This window comes from Cryptomeria japonica, chromosome 2 (assembly GCF_030272615.1).
Source record: "Cryptomeria japonica chromosome 2, Sugi_1.0, whole genome shotgun sequence".
Classification (NCBI taxonomy): Eukaryota; Viridiplantae; Streptophyta; class Pinopsida; order Cupressales; family Cupressaceae; genus Cryptomeria; species Cryptomeria japonica.
Window position 1 is genome coordinate 198,680,448 of NC_081406.1, and position 14,721 is coordinate 198,695,168.

The window sequence follows — 14,721 nt, forward strand, 5'->3', positions numbered from 1 at the left end:
AGCCTCCTTGACTTTCACTTGGTTATAACCTGAGAATCCATCCATCATAGATAATAGTTCACATCCAGTCACCTTTTGCAACATGATATCCATATTTGGTAATGGGTAGTTATCTTTCAAGGATGACATATTCAAATCCCGAAGTCTAGATAGAGTCTTATATCTCCATTCTTTTTTTTGACAGGCACTAGGTTTGAAACCCAAGTGGAATACCTACAAGGTTTGATTATCCCTGCATCTTTAATTTTTATTATTTCTTCTTTCATCTTAGGTAGCAACGTTGGATTTATAGGTCCCTATTTTTGTCTAAATGGCTTGGCATCAGGTTTAAGGGGTATTTCATGTTGGAAAAGATCTTCTCTATAGGCTTTGAGGTCATCATATGACCATGCAAAAATGTTCCTATACTTTCAGAGCAATATTATTAGTTGTTGCTTCATTTTAGGGGTTAATTTCTTTCCAACAAACACATGCCTTGGTGACTCCTCGTTTCCCATGTTAACTTGTTCAACACCACTTTCTCTAGCTACAGTCATTTTAGTTTCTATTCCACCCTGTGCATTGAAAGTTCTTTCTAATGCAACCAAACCTCTTGGTGGTTTGTTTGATTTCAGCTGTATTATCTCCTATCCAAACAAGGTTTCTTTCCCATCAGTATTTTCCACAAAGTCATTAAAGTTAATAGCCTGTGCCTGATAATGATCCACACACTACAAAAAGGTTAGCAAGTCAACATCATCTTAAAAAATCTGCCAGTTGTACATATTATCAGGGATAGAAGGTCTAACTTTTATCTCCACTTTTGATATCCCATTTAATGTCATATCATTTTCCTTTAGTGCAATATTTTCCAAAAAGTCAGCCATTATGTTTTTTGAAATATCAACCCAATTTATTTGAAAGGCATCAAACAATTCAATGGTGTCCCACACTGCATTCTTATATTTCTTCAGTCTAATATGTTTAGATGCATATCTTTCCTTAACTTGGGACACTATCAGTTCTGAGTCCCCAAATACAATAAGGATTTTAATTCCATGCTTAACTGCTAGGTTCAGTCCTGTAATTAGAGCCTCATACTCAACAATATTTTTGGTACATACAAATATTAACTTGAAAGAATACTTAAATGTTTCTCCACTTGGTGAAATGAATAGAATCCCAACCCCACTTCCCTCTTTACTGCACGAGCCATCAAAATACATGCGCCACACTTGATCATTAGTTTCTTTGATGCAAGACTGAATTGGAGACAAATCCTCAGTCTTTGGCTTTGTCAATTGTACTTTAAAATTATCCATGTCTGATTGGATAAAACATACCGGCTCAGGCGTTTCCACATCCTCAATGATATATGAGGAATGAGATTCTCTTTCAATTCTCACTTCATGTCCATTTATTGGTATAGTTGCATATGACAAATCCAATTGGACATGTCCCACTATCAGGTTTGACCACTGTCTTGATAATAACATTCCATAATTTGGAGGGACATCCACCACTGTGATGTCTGTCTTGTAAGATGCTTTGGGGCATGTTGCTAGCTTGAACTCTACATCTTTCATAACACCCACTACTGGAACAGATCTATTATCCATAGCATAACACTTGCCGAATGTCATATCCACCCTGTTTCCAAGCTCTTTCTTGACTCCTATAGGCATAACATTTATTGCTGCTCCTGAATCAATCATGCAGTTTTTAATCATCTTATTATTGATCATTAGAGTTAGGTAAAAGGGATCTACTTGGGAAGGATTTTTTGTTATTATCAACCACAAATAGATGGCTTGAGTTGGATCATGTTCACCATTATTGTCTTGACCACCCTTCTTGTGTTCTTTCACTTTATCTCCTGAGACATCTATGATAATCCTTAGAGCCTTCTCTCTGTATTTTGGGAACTTCATCATCTCAAGCAATGGCACAGAGACCTTCATTTGTATCAAAACATGGGAAATGTCAAACAATGTGGCAATGGGTATTGGGGAAGTAGTTGTCATAGTCTACCTCTCCCTTTTGCAGTTTTGTTATCTAAACCTCTTTCTCTTTGGTTTTGCCTAGGTCCTTATCTTGGATATTACTCATTTTATTTATTGGTTTAGATATTTTATTGATTTCTTTTATGAATATTCCAGAGGGTTTTCCCTGCTCAAGGTTTATGGTTTTTTTTCTGAGAGCATAGGTTCTTTTGGCTTGTTCCACTATAGCCACCATGATTCTTTCCCTTTCTTCCTCAGCGGGGACCCTGAGTTTGATCTCTTCTTCCTAATTTGAGAATATTTGTTGCATACAACATTGTTGATTGATCCATCTGGAACTTACATCACCATCCCCTTCTTTCTCAAATGAGTTATATTCTTCAAATGATAGAAAATTTATGGTGTGGTCATCTGTATACATTCTTCTTCTTGTTGTTCTTGTAGCTTCTTTGCCACTATACATTGGTAAGGAGAATGTGGCATGTCACAGGCAAAGCACCATAGGTTATCATTTGACACTTGATTAATAGTTCTTTTTAGAGGATATGGTGTTTGCATATTATCCTTTTGACTCTTCTCCACTGGTTTTCCATCCTTCTAGGCAGTGTTGTAAGGCATATCGTGTAGTCTGGGTCTATCATGACGGAAGAATTGTTGTTTTTTTGTTTTGTTTACCTTCACAGATAAATCTTTTAGAACATTTAATACCTTGTCCAATTTATCTTCATCTTTAGTTTGTTTGGGAGCCTTTGGGTTGAACAACCTAGTATCTTCTCTCTTCCCAATTTTCCCAGCAACTTTTTTATTGTTTTATATAGTTATGGCAGCTTTCATAACTCCTTGAAGAGTTGTAGGGTTTTTTGTTCTGAGTTCATAATTTGTCTTGCTATCAAAGGCATTTATGTAGTACAAGATGCTTACCTCTAGGACTGGTTTTATCCTATTAGGAATTTTGTTTATAACTCTGTTAAATCTTCTATTGAAATTGACTACTATCTCATTAGGTTCTTTTTTGATACTTATGATTTCATGTAGTGCAAGCTCAGGGCTATTTTGATCTCCATACTGTTCGAGAAAAAATCTCCTAAACTCTGCAAGGCTACTTATTGAAGCATCAGGTAATGTTATGAACCAGTCTCGTGCATCTTTTGTTAAAGATTGCATGAATAACTTCATTTTAACATCTTCACATGGGAGGCAGAAATCTTCCATGACTGTATCGAAAGCTTTGCAATGTGCTTCTTCTGTGATAGCATTACTCCCAGTGAATTTTGGTACTGTAGTCCTGATTTCATTTGGGATGGGATGATGACACACCATCATTCCTGAAAAGTCAAATTTTCTAATATGCTCTGTATTCATCAATCCATATCCTCCCTAGAAGAAATTTCCATGGTTCTGACTCATGTTATTTTAATGGGGAAAATGGTTTCGGGGTTGGAATTGAGTTTGATATGCAAAGTTTCTATAATGATTGTACTGATGTTCAGGAGGTACATGGATGTATGCATAATTACCATTCTCATGATCATATAAGGGGTTTCCAGTTATCTTATAGGTATTGTTCTTTACATTGGTTTCATCTTTATGATTTCTTCCCTTGTCCGACCCTTGGGTTGCATGTTCACATATTTCTTTATACTTATTCAAGTCATGATCAATATCATTTTCATTGATATTGATACCCAACCTAACACATAATTCCACACACTCCCTTGTTCTTCCAGTATCTTTCATTTCAATAGCTACATCTAACATTTTTTTCGTCAAATCTACAAAATGGTCTAGTGCATCCATCTTGCTTGAACTTGAGGAACTTAATGTATTTGCTCTCGAATTTGGGTGATGATTTTCAAAACCAGGAGGGAATTTTCCTTTTCATGCTTTATCTGCGGCTACCAAGTTCTCATTTCTTAGGCATGAAGGAATTATATGGTTCTGTTTATTCCAAGATGACTATGAGTTATTTTCAAAGTAATACTGGTTATACCTCTCATTCATGAAATCATTCATGTGTTCCATTGGATTTTCTATCAGTTCTTTGTTTGGTTTTTTCTTGTTTCTTTTTTGATCAAAGTTAAATTGTACTATTGTATGGCCTTGTGTTATTGACCTCCTTTCGTACATAAAACTTCTTCTCTTTTCTTCAGAGTCACCACCTCTCCCTAGAGAGGAAATTTATTTCTTTTTTATATAAGTTCTTTCCCACAACAAAGTCTCTTTAAAAGAATACTCTCCCTAGTAGAATCGTCAATCTATTGGGTCTCAAATCAATAGATTGGATAGGTTCTAAGGAAATGACAACTCCTATGATCAAACCCTCCAACTAACTTGGCCAACTTATAGAGTGAACCTATTTGGTTACTTACTCCCTCACTTTAGGCTCTGCAAGACCTAGGTGGGTATACCTATTCACTAGTGGCTTTCGATGACTAATGATTTTTATAGCAGATTGTTTATCTTAATCTAACTTCCTCATATCTCAGAATGACATAGGTTCCTAGGATGGGTGGCTTTTAAATGAGTTCAAGATTGTTGTTGTGAAAGCTATTCGATCTTTGTACTTGAAATTTATATGTATGTATACTATTGCTAATTGGTTCTATGAATCCTACTCACCTATCCTATAGTTTTATTGCAAAGGTAATTAATATGGTAAAGGTTGTGATTTGTGAATGACCAATATCTTTCCTGTTATTTGGGCTACAAAGTCTTATATTTCCCTAAGACTTAATGTATGATTTGTCAAACAATTTTTAAACCTGCCCCCTTTGGTAAATCTGTCAGTTACTGTTTCTTATGAGATCTGTCAAATGTTTATATCATAAACTACCTAAATGAATTTAACCCTAACCTTAAGGGACCATTCAAGGAAGAACTACAAGGAACAATTACAATCCACAAGTAGATCTTTTTAATCCAAATTTATAATATAGGAACATAGACTTTGCTGTAAGAATACAAATAACCTTATCTCCTTTAGATAATATCACAAACAACTACCTACAGAAAATGAGATAATCTAAAACACATATGCAGAAGAAAACAAATGATTCTATTAAAGCTTCCAAAATGGTACAATAGTATGCCAGAGGCTATAGTATTTGTCCGATATCTTCTTTTCTAATTATGTCTTCATTTTACAAAATATGCTCATATAAATAAATGAGCAACACCTATTCTATGAGAAGTCATGTCCCTTCATCATTTTATTGAGAAATTATGGTGAACTTACCAGTTAATAATTCTAGTTAAGCAATGGTCACACAAATATTCGTTTGAATTTATGGTGATGTGACGTTAATGGGATTTGTTTTGATCTTTGTGGCAATGGTTAATCATTTGTCTAGTAGTTCTTTGAATTTTTTACCGATGCTTATTCAAAATTACACTTGTGTTGTACTTCGGTGAAATCATATGTCTTGATGGCTTTATCTTATGTCTCCCCGAAACACCATATCCCATTGATATTATTCTTTATTTCGGTGAAATTGACATCATCACCAACATTTCTCTTGCTCTCATCGATATCTTTATTTCATCGAAGCCTCGCTATAAGTGTTTATGTCGGTATAATATTTTATCAATTCATTAAAATCTTCCTTTTCGATGAAAATGCTTTTATTGCTAAGTCCCTCCATCATTTTATCGATGTTAGAATTGCATCGAAACAATCCTTCATTATCTGGCCTTCATACTAGCGTTGGTGAAATCGCCCCTTTTGGTAAAAGAAAAATATTCTCCTTTGACTCTTTATGTTCGGTCGATAACAAGTCATTGATGGAAATCTCTCATATTTCATCGATCCTTTAATCTTCGATGAGAAAGCTATCTTCGGTCAACATCTTTTGTGCTTCTTCGATACGCTCTTTTCCTCAAAATATCTTCATCGATAACATATCCATTGGTTCCTTTGATATTACTCTTTCAGCCAAACTTCCTCCCTCAGCGAGCTATTCACATGTCTCATCGATACTATAGTTTCATCAAAACTTCTTTATTTTATTGATGGGACCACTTCTGATTTCCTCGGTGTACTTTATGTCGATGGAACCAATGTTTTTAGCGAATCCTTTTAGAGTTCCATCACGACCAAGGTTTGTTCGATAAGTCACTTTATCGATAGGATAATGGTAGGCTTCTTCGATAGAGTCATTTCAGCCAGACTGGGCTTTTTGGTGAAGGATTGACACTTATTACTGATAGCTTTACTTTAGGCGATGTCTTAGGGGTTTTTTGGTATCGTTGGAAGTTTTAGGGTTTGTATCAAAATTGTCAAGAGCATATTTAGCCTTTTATTACTCTTTTCAAAATCATCTTAACTCCTAATAAAGCCATGGATTTTTTACATTTTTAAAATCTAATGGTCAACGGGCAGATTAAATCTTGCATTTAATTCATTTTCTCCATCTGCAACTTTAAAATTGGATATTTCTAAAGCCTATGATAGAGTGTCCTGGGAATTTCTCCTTGAAGTCCTACAGAGATATGGGTTTAATGGTAGATTCTTAGATTTGATTGAGAAATGTGTCTGCACCCCTAAGTTCTCGATCCTCCTTCATGGCTGCCCCAAGGGCTATTTTTCCTGTGGCAAAGGGCTAAGACAAGGTCACCCCCTCTCCCCCTATCTCTTCATCATTGTTGCTGAAGTGCTAGGGAGAAATATTGAAAAGCTAAGATGTGACGGTTCTCTAAAAGGTTTTAAAGCTACTTCATCCCTAAACCCTACCAGTACCACCCATCAACAATTTGTTGATGATACCATCATCTTTGGTGAAGCTTTTGTCTCTGAGGCAAAGCAATGGAAAAAGAGCTTGGACATATATGCTACTATCTCAGCACAACACATAAACTTTGTCAAGAGGAAACTAGCTTTTTTAAAATGTCAAACCCACCCTCCAAGCCAAAATATCCTCCATTCTTGGTTGCCAAATTGCCACCCTCCTAGACTCTTATCCTGGGTCGCCCCTTGTCTCCAAACATCCTAATCTAAATTTCTTGAATGGCTTGCTTGAGAGATTTCAAAAGAAGTTAGCTGGCTGGAAAGGGAAACTTCTCAGCTTGGCAGACAAGACACAGCTTGTTAAATATTGCCTTCAAAATATGCCCTTTTATTACCTCTCTTTGTTCAAGATACCTAGGGTGGTTGCTGAAAAAATTGAAAGGATCCAAAGGAGGTTCCTATGGTCAGGTATGGAAGAAAAAAGAAGACTTTCCTTGGTCTCTTAGGATAAAGTGTGCAGACCCTGAAATTATGGCTGATTGGGGACAAGGAAGATTAAATTTTTTAGTAAAGCTCTTATTGCTAAAATAGGTTGGCAATTAAATGAGGAACAAAAAGACTAAACTGAATTTTGAAAGCCAAATACTTCTCGAGTGATAATGGGGAAAAATTCATCATTCAAGAGGAGCTACCCACCATTTGGAACAGTGTGGCTAAAACTAGACATGACATCAAAAGAAATGACAAGATGATCATAGAAAATGGAAGAAAAACTAACTTCTGGAAAGACACTTGGATGCTTGGACAGTCTCTGGATTCCCTCCCACAATTAAAGAATATCAAGAAGTTCCTAAGATGTCATTGGGGGGAAGGTGCATGATTTTATAACTTGGAATAGGGGAGATGCCTCCTGGATTGATTTGAGAAAAAATATTTTCTCTGGACCAGAAGTTCAACCCACCATTAGAAGACTAATCTTGAAGGAAGCAACTAACCTCACTGCCATGCTTCCTAACTATTCTCTCTACACTCCTCGTGGGGAGGATTAATGGATATGGAAAAGGAATGCTTCAGGGAATTTCACTGTTAAGTCTGCCTACCACCTATTGGAGGAAAATAATGATAGAGATTTAATATGGAAGACAATCTGGATCAAGGGGATAATACCCAAAATTAACTATTTTTGGTGGGCGACTGCTCATTGTCGAATTCTAACTATTGACAACCTAAACAAAAGGGGGTTTTCTCTGGTCAATAGATGTGAACTCTGTTATATGGACTCAGAAAACATTGAACACATTTTTTTTACATTGCAGCTTTTCTTGGGACATATGGGAAGAAAATATGGAAAAAGCTAAACATAAATTGGGTACAACTTAATTCTTTCAAAGATTTCCTTGAGGCGTGGCAGTTATTCCCTTACTCTCACACAATTGCCAAGAGTATCTAGCATCAAACTCCGCCCTTTCTTTCTTTCTTGGAACATCTCGAAAGAATGGAACAACAGGATATTCAGAGAAGAGAAGAAAAGCAACAAAATCCTAGCCATCATCATTATACAACATATTAAGGAAAATATTAATGCATAATCTAATAGTTTCTCCAAAATCCTACCCTCACTTTTGGATCTTCGACTAAAACAAGTTTGGGGAATTCGACACAATTTTTTGAATGTTAATTGGCAAAGAATGATCTTGAGAAATTCTTGTTTATGGTAACCTCCTGAAATGGGATGGATTAAGTGTAACTTTGATGGTTGCTCTAAAGGCAATCCAGGGATCTCAGGGGTAGGAGGCTTAATTCGTGATCATAAAGGCTTCTTGTTAGTTGGGTTTGGCTTAGGTCTGGGGACAACTACTAACAATAAGGCAAAAGCTTGGGCAGCCTAGATGGGTCTTCAGAGACTATATGATATCACTAGAAGAAATGTAATTTTGGAAGGAGATTCCAAACTTATTATTGACTACCTTAATAATATCATCTATCCTTAGTGGGAGATCAAAGAGATAGTTGGTAAATGTAAATGTTGATGAAATTGTTTCAAGACATAAAAATACAACATGTCTACAGAGAAGGTAATAGGTCAGTTGACCTCATAGCCAATCAAAGTCTTCATATGCAGGACTGATAGACCTTCAAGTTTGAGAACAACTCTAGATATTTGAAGGAAATCCTTGTGCAAGAAAGAGGAATCATAAAAAAGAAGGCAGGAAGTGGGACCAATGACTTGTTGGAATGAGATCTTTTATTTGTTTTATGCCCGCACTATTAAATTTTTTGAATTGTTTGAGGGGCCCACACAGGTGGAGGGCTTACAAGGTGATGACTCAATGCCTAGACGACAAGGGTCTCGTCTACAACTAGATGGCCTACGTGCCTAATGACCTGGGTAGGAACATTCTCGATAGAAGCATGATGGTGACAGATGATGACTATGCTTGGATTTGGGAAGATAAGGTATTAATTAGAAGGGCTGCAAAAAGGACTAATTTTTTCTTTTATATGAACAAAAAAAGTAGTGATTTTTACATTTCCTTTATGGGAAATGATTACCCCGGGTGTTGCACATGCAAGAAATATCATTTGAGTGATATTGGGAAAGGTATTTTTAAATCCATCACTTCCAAAAGAAGCTAGAGTTCTCGATTTTGCTGCCTCCTGCTCGGTCGATTCCATAGAGTCTAGTATAGTTCTTCTTTTTATTGTATCAAGATGGGGGTCCCTCTGAAACATACAGAAACCAAGTAACTGTATGGACCTAAGAGATAATAGAGAGTTATGGGAGCTCTTTCAAATGATGGGTTTCACTCCTTTTTTTCTGGCAATGAAAGGCTACAATAAGGAGCTCTTGGCCAGGGTTTGCAATTCTTGGCAGAACGGCGTGGTTACTGTTGGAAGAATCACCTTATAGAATGAAGGCGAGAAAGTTGTGAAGAAGAGCACAAGAGATTACAGAGGCTACATGAAGGAATTCTTCGAGAAAGGTGTAAAACTGGTTCCATTTCAAAATGGGTATGATTGTTCTGCCCTTCCCAAGCCTTTCTCTTTGATTAGTTATCATGTTGTGAAATATTTTACCTTAGAGGTCCATTATCCCACTATCCATGGCTACCATTTCCCCATTCTGAACCACATTAGACACCATTTAAAATCAATATGTCGTTCTTTTTGTTTTCATCCTTTAGTGTCTGTATTCAAAATGGGGTGAACCCACCTTTACATCAAGGTTTAATTTACATAATGTACAAATATGTAGTGGACTATACCCCCATTGTGAGCTGTATTGTGTTGGCGTATAGAAGTGAGGGAAGCAGCAAGAAAACCCCCCAAAAAATACCTAGTTTAACCCCTGAGAAACCTAAGGATGAGCCTAACCCTTCTTGTCTAGTTAAAAACATGGATAAAATCCCTATTGTGACCTTGGGAAGGAATTTTCTTGAGTTGGCCTTGCTGGACTTAACCCCGGAAAAGAGAAAAATTGAAATGCCAAGAAACACCTTGAGAAAAGTGAAGAGGTCTGGTTGTGAGTTGGCGGGAAAGAGCTTTACAATCGACCTGGAGATAAAAAATCCTAAAGATGAAGGAAAGAGAGGGAATGGAGCAGGAAAAAATTGAGAGAAGCTTGGGGGAAAGAAGGTTTGCTAGGCTCAGAGCTAAAGAGAGGAAAAAGCCAATTAAGAGTGAAGAGAACATGACTATTTCTAGCCTTGTTAAAATTTATAATCTGGATGAGGAGGAAGACTCAAAGGACAATTTTGAGGACAAAGATGCCCAGGTGGAGGAAGAGGATCTGACTGAAAGCCCCAATGAGGACTCGAAAGAAGAAGAGGAAGGAAAAGAAGAGAACAACAAGTCGGAAAGCGAGCATGAGTCTCCTTTCAAAAACCTCAACATCCCTGACACCTTTGAGGATGAAGAAATGGTGCCACCTATGAGGCCGATCCAAGTGACTAACAACAACTTGGAGGAGCAATTGAATGAAATGAAGGAAAAAGTGGCCATGCTGGAGAAAAACTATGAGGAACAGGACAAGAAGGTGAAACATTTGTGTGATGCTTTCAATGCCATTTGCACTATCATGAATGGGGTACTGAAGAATGCTGTCCTGAGCATGGTTTTTGGTCAAGGCCGACTAAGGAAAATCAGGAAGAAAAAGGCCAAGAAGGATGAATGAGAGATGATTGAGGAGGAGGAAGAAGATCAGCAGGAGACTTGGGTGCAAAATTTAGGCAAACTTGAGATGGACTGGAACCTGATCAAGAAGGAGTAATGGTCTGTTTGCTTCCTCTATTTTTTCCCTTTTTGTTATGTTTTACAACTGGTGGCATTTTGAGGCCTGCATGCCCACTTTGAAAAAATTAATGTTAATTAAGTATGCTAAGACTGGTTTATTAAAGTTTGATAAGGGTAATGCTGGTAACATAATTAGTAGTTTGGTTTATGGCAACTGCTACTATGATACTTTTGTTATTAGTAATAGGAATGATACTAGTATCCGTAGAAGTAGTTTTAAGGGTATGAAAATTTTTGATATTTTTTATTAGAACTGGTTTATTACTCCTAGCTGTCCTATAATTGGTGTATGGTTATTGATGTAATGTTATTTCTCTCTTTTGGTTATTGATGTAATGTTATTTCTCTCTTTTCGGTAAGGGTTGTCTCCCTGCTAATCTAATAAAAAACAAATCTGAAGACTTGACCAATGTGAAAGTTTGTAAGAGAAGTGAGACCATTTCTTAATAAAACGTGGACAAGCAGCAGTGCAAGAACAAATGCAATCACAAGGAAGCTTCAATGTTGCTATCATATACTTTCCAAAGTCAAGTAAATAGTAAGATTTAAGCTTTAGAACTGCAGAAACCAACAAGTCCATTGAGACACTGAGGAGAAAAATGAGAACCGTGCAGCCATGAGGAACGTTGTAGCCACAGGGTATCGCCGAAGTTGCTCAGTTCCGTGCAATTTTATGCAATCATAATTATAACTTGGCAGAGGATGGGAAAGGCAAAACAGTGGGAAGTAATGGACTTGAGAGTTTTTGAGGCTGCCCATTTGGGAAATATCAATGCCATTCAAGATTTAATAGACGAGATTGCGGATGTTTTGGAGCAAGTCACCAGTTCCAGCCAGAATTCAGTTCTACATGTGGCTGCAAGAGCTGGACAGGCAGAATTTGTGTCTGAAAATTTGAGAATCAAACCTGAAATCTTATTCTACGTCAGTAGTAAGCTGGACACTGTCCTGCAGGAAGCTGCCAGAGAAGGACATTCGGCTGTTGTTGAAGGTGTTGTTGGAAGGATTTGCAACATGCTCGACGGCTCTGACAGGTCGGTTCTCCATATCGCAGCGATGAAAGGACAACTCAGTGTTGTTCAAGAAATACTGTCCTTCGGGCCTGACTCTACCGACATGCTCTCCACAATCGGTGAAACTTTTGTAGATTCTGCAGTGGAGGCGAACCAGATCGAAGTTGTCAAGCACGTGGGTGACCTTCTTCACACATCGAAGCTTATCAGGACACAAGACAACGAGGGCAATACCGTTTTACATGTTGCTACCAGGAATAAGCTCAAGCAGGTAAGTGAGCAGAATGACCCACAATTAGGTATCCCTTTCGTGCATAGAGATTTTTGCTTTATCTATATGCAAAGCCACTTGTCATCTGATTGTTTTTTAAAGCCACTTTCCGAGTTTTCAAAGTATCTCTTCCGTTGAAGTTCCTTCATATTCATCTCCTCTCCTGCTGGTTATGCTTGTCATGGAATCTCTCGACCTTGACCTTCCCACATCCTCACAATTTCTCCGCTCCTTCCATGCCGATAGATGTGAACATGAAAGCCTCGCTACGACAGTACACACGCTAATACAATCGACATAGTCTTGCGGGGCACCACATAGCATGTAATTGGAGGGCACCGATGTCACTATAATTGACTTTTCTCTGGATATTCCAAGCAACAAAGAAAGCTTGACTTTTCACTTTATTTTCCCTAGTAACATTAAATAGATTATATTATGAGTCAGATAGTGTATTTTCTATAATTTCAATTCAATACATTTCATTGATTTATAACATGTTTGAGATTTTCATAGGCATATTTCTTAACTAATTTTCTTACTAGATTGTTAAACTTTAACATTAATTTTTCCATGATCTAACTCTATAAAAAAAACATTATTTCATTTGGGATCAAATTAACTTAAAAATATAGAAATTTTTCATAGTCACACATTCATTTTTTGATAGTTAAAAAATATAAATGCATTTTGTAATATGTTTATAACAACTAAAATTCTAATTTGCATTTTTGTTCTTGGTTAACTCTTAGGGGAGAGGACCCATTACACCCTAACTTTGTGCTTCTCAAATTCTTATGTGGAAATTTCTAATCATTCCCAATTTTTTATAGCATTTTACAGGCATTATAACTAAAATTTTATTAGCACGTCATCGAATATCATGCCACATTAGTATGCTTTTTGCCAAGGTGTCAAAAACAACCCAAAAAAAAGGTGAGAACAATGGCCGTGCAAAAGGGAGACCCATACTTATGTGGCTGATGTGGTGTCACATAACTGGTTGCTTTTAACAACTATGGGCAATCATCATCAGCAATAACAACTTTAAAGTAACAATTATTGGTGCAATGTTGTTAAAAAAAAGGACATTAAATCAACAAGTGTAGGTATTAAGTCAGCAAGTGTGGGTAATAAATCAACAGCTACAATCACAACCATTGCAACACACTCTGGGTCCTTTCCCCTATATCACACTTAAAAGAACCTCCATGGACAAATCTCATTCCTCACAAATCTTCTCAGCATCACATTTTTTGTTGCATTTTCCCTTTTGACAACCTTTCTTCTTTAATTTCTTCTTCTTGGTCTAAGCTCTTAGCCACAACACTTGTTCTTAGATTCTCTTTGTACTCAGCTAGAATTTATAGATTTTTAACAACTTTTTCTTCCAAATTCTAGAATGTGAGAAACTTTTCTTCTCTTGATTTCTCATAACCCTCTTAGAGATTTCTCTATTGTTGTTTATCTTTCCTTCTTAGAGGGAATAAATCTTATTTTCATTCTTCTTTATGAAGAAAAGCCCAAACATTGTCTCTTCCTTATGATATTTCAAGATTACTTCATTGTTGCTCCCGTTTTCTTTTTGAAGACAATATTTTTTACTATTCTAAATTTTCTATAAATATCTGCAAATATTATTCCTCATTTTTTTCACTAACTATTCCATTTTTTTTATCATAATTAACAAACCTTCATTTTCTCATTTATTTTAGCATTAATTGATAGTTAATTATAATATCTAAATCTCTAAAAATTCTTATTATTATTTTTTCTCTTTAATAATATAGGTGATTTAGTTTTAATTTTCTTAACAAATTACTAAAAATATTCTTAATTTTTTTAAATTTTATTATTATTTATATTATTCATATTTTATTTTTCTTAGTACTAGTGATATTAATATTAATGTCGATACAAAATATGTATTGATAAATTATAATGCTTAAAGGTTTAATGTGGTCTAATAAAATTATATTCCTATGTAAACACATCCTTTCCTCTATTTTAGCTAAATATTTAACATGACAAAGCTTTTCTTTTGATTCTTAGAATGGTACTTTATGGATTTTTGTTTTTATCATTCAATACTTTTTTAATAAATTTGTTTTGATACTTTATGGATTTTTGTTTTTATCATTCAATACTTTTTTAATAAATTTGTTTTGATTAGTTTATTTTTGTTTATATATATATATATATATAGAGTAAAGTTTTAAGATTCTTTGTATAAGTTTATTACAAATTTTTATATAAAGTATGTAATAGGATGAAGTTTGCTATACTTTTTGAAGCATTGTAAGAGCAATTTTAGTGAGAACTCATTGTTAAATTAATATTGTCAATCATTAGACTAAGGTTTGCATTTGATATTATTTTTTCATGGTCTTTTTAGATAATTTAATTTATTTCAATGTCTTTGCTTTAAAATATAAAATA

At 35.7% G+C, this 14,721-nt stretch overlaps 1 protein-coding gene across 1 annotated transcript; it reads left to right on the forward strand.

Annotated features, from left to right (window-relative positions):
- The first annotated feature begins 11,700 nt into the window (after positions 1-11,700).
- On the forward strand, positions 11,701-12,420 carry LOC131072771 (ankyrin repeat-containing protein At5g02620-like). The gene is made up of 2 exons (XM_058009028.1): positions 11,701-12,282; positions 12,385-12,420. Exons 1-2 carry the CDS (start codon positions 11,701-11,703, stop codon positions 12,418-12,420), a joined length of 618 nt encoding a protein of 205 aa, XP_057865011.1.
- Positions 12,421-14,721: the final 2,301 nt, after the last annotated feature.

Bases quoted from the DNA above. Each gene is read 5' to 3' on its own strand.
- LOC131072771 (XM_058009028.1), top strand. From the start codon at position 11,701: ATGGGAAAGGCAAAACAGTGGGAAGTAATGGACTTGAGAGTTTTTGAG. The intron at 12,283-12,384 runs GTAAGTGAGCAG...TGTTTTTTAAAG, and splicing joins CCAGGAATAAGCTCAAGCAG to CCACTTTCCGAGTTTTCAAA.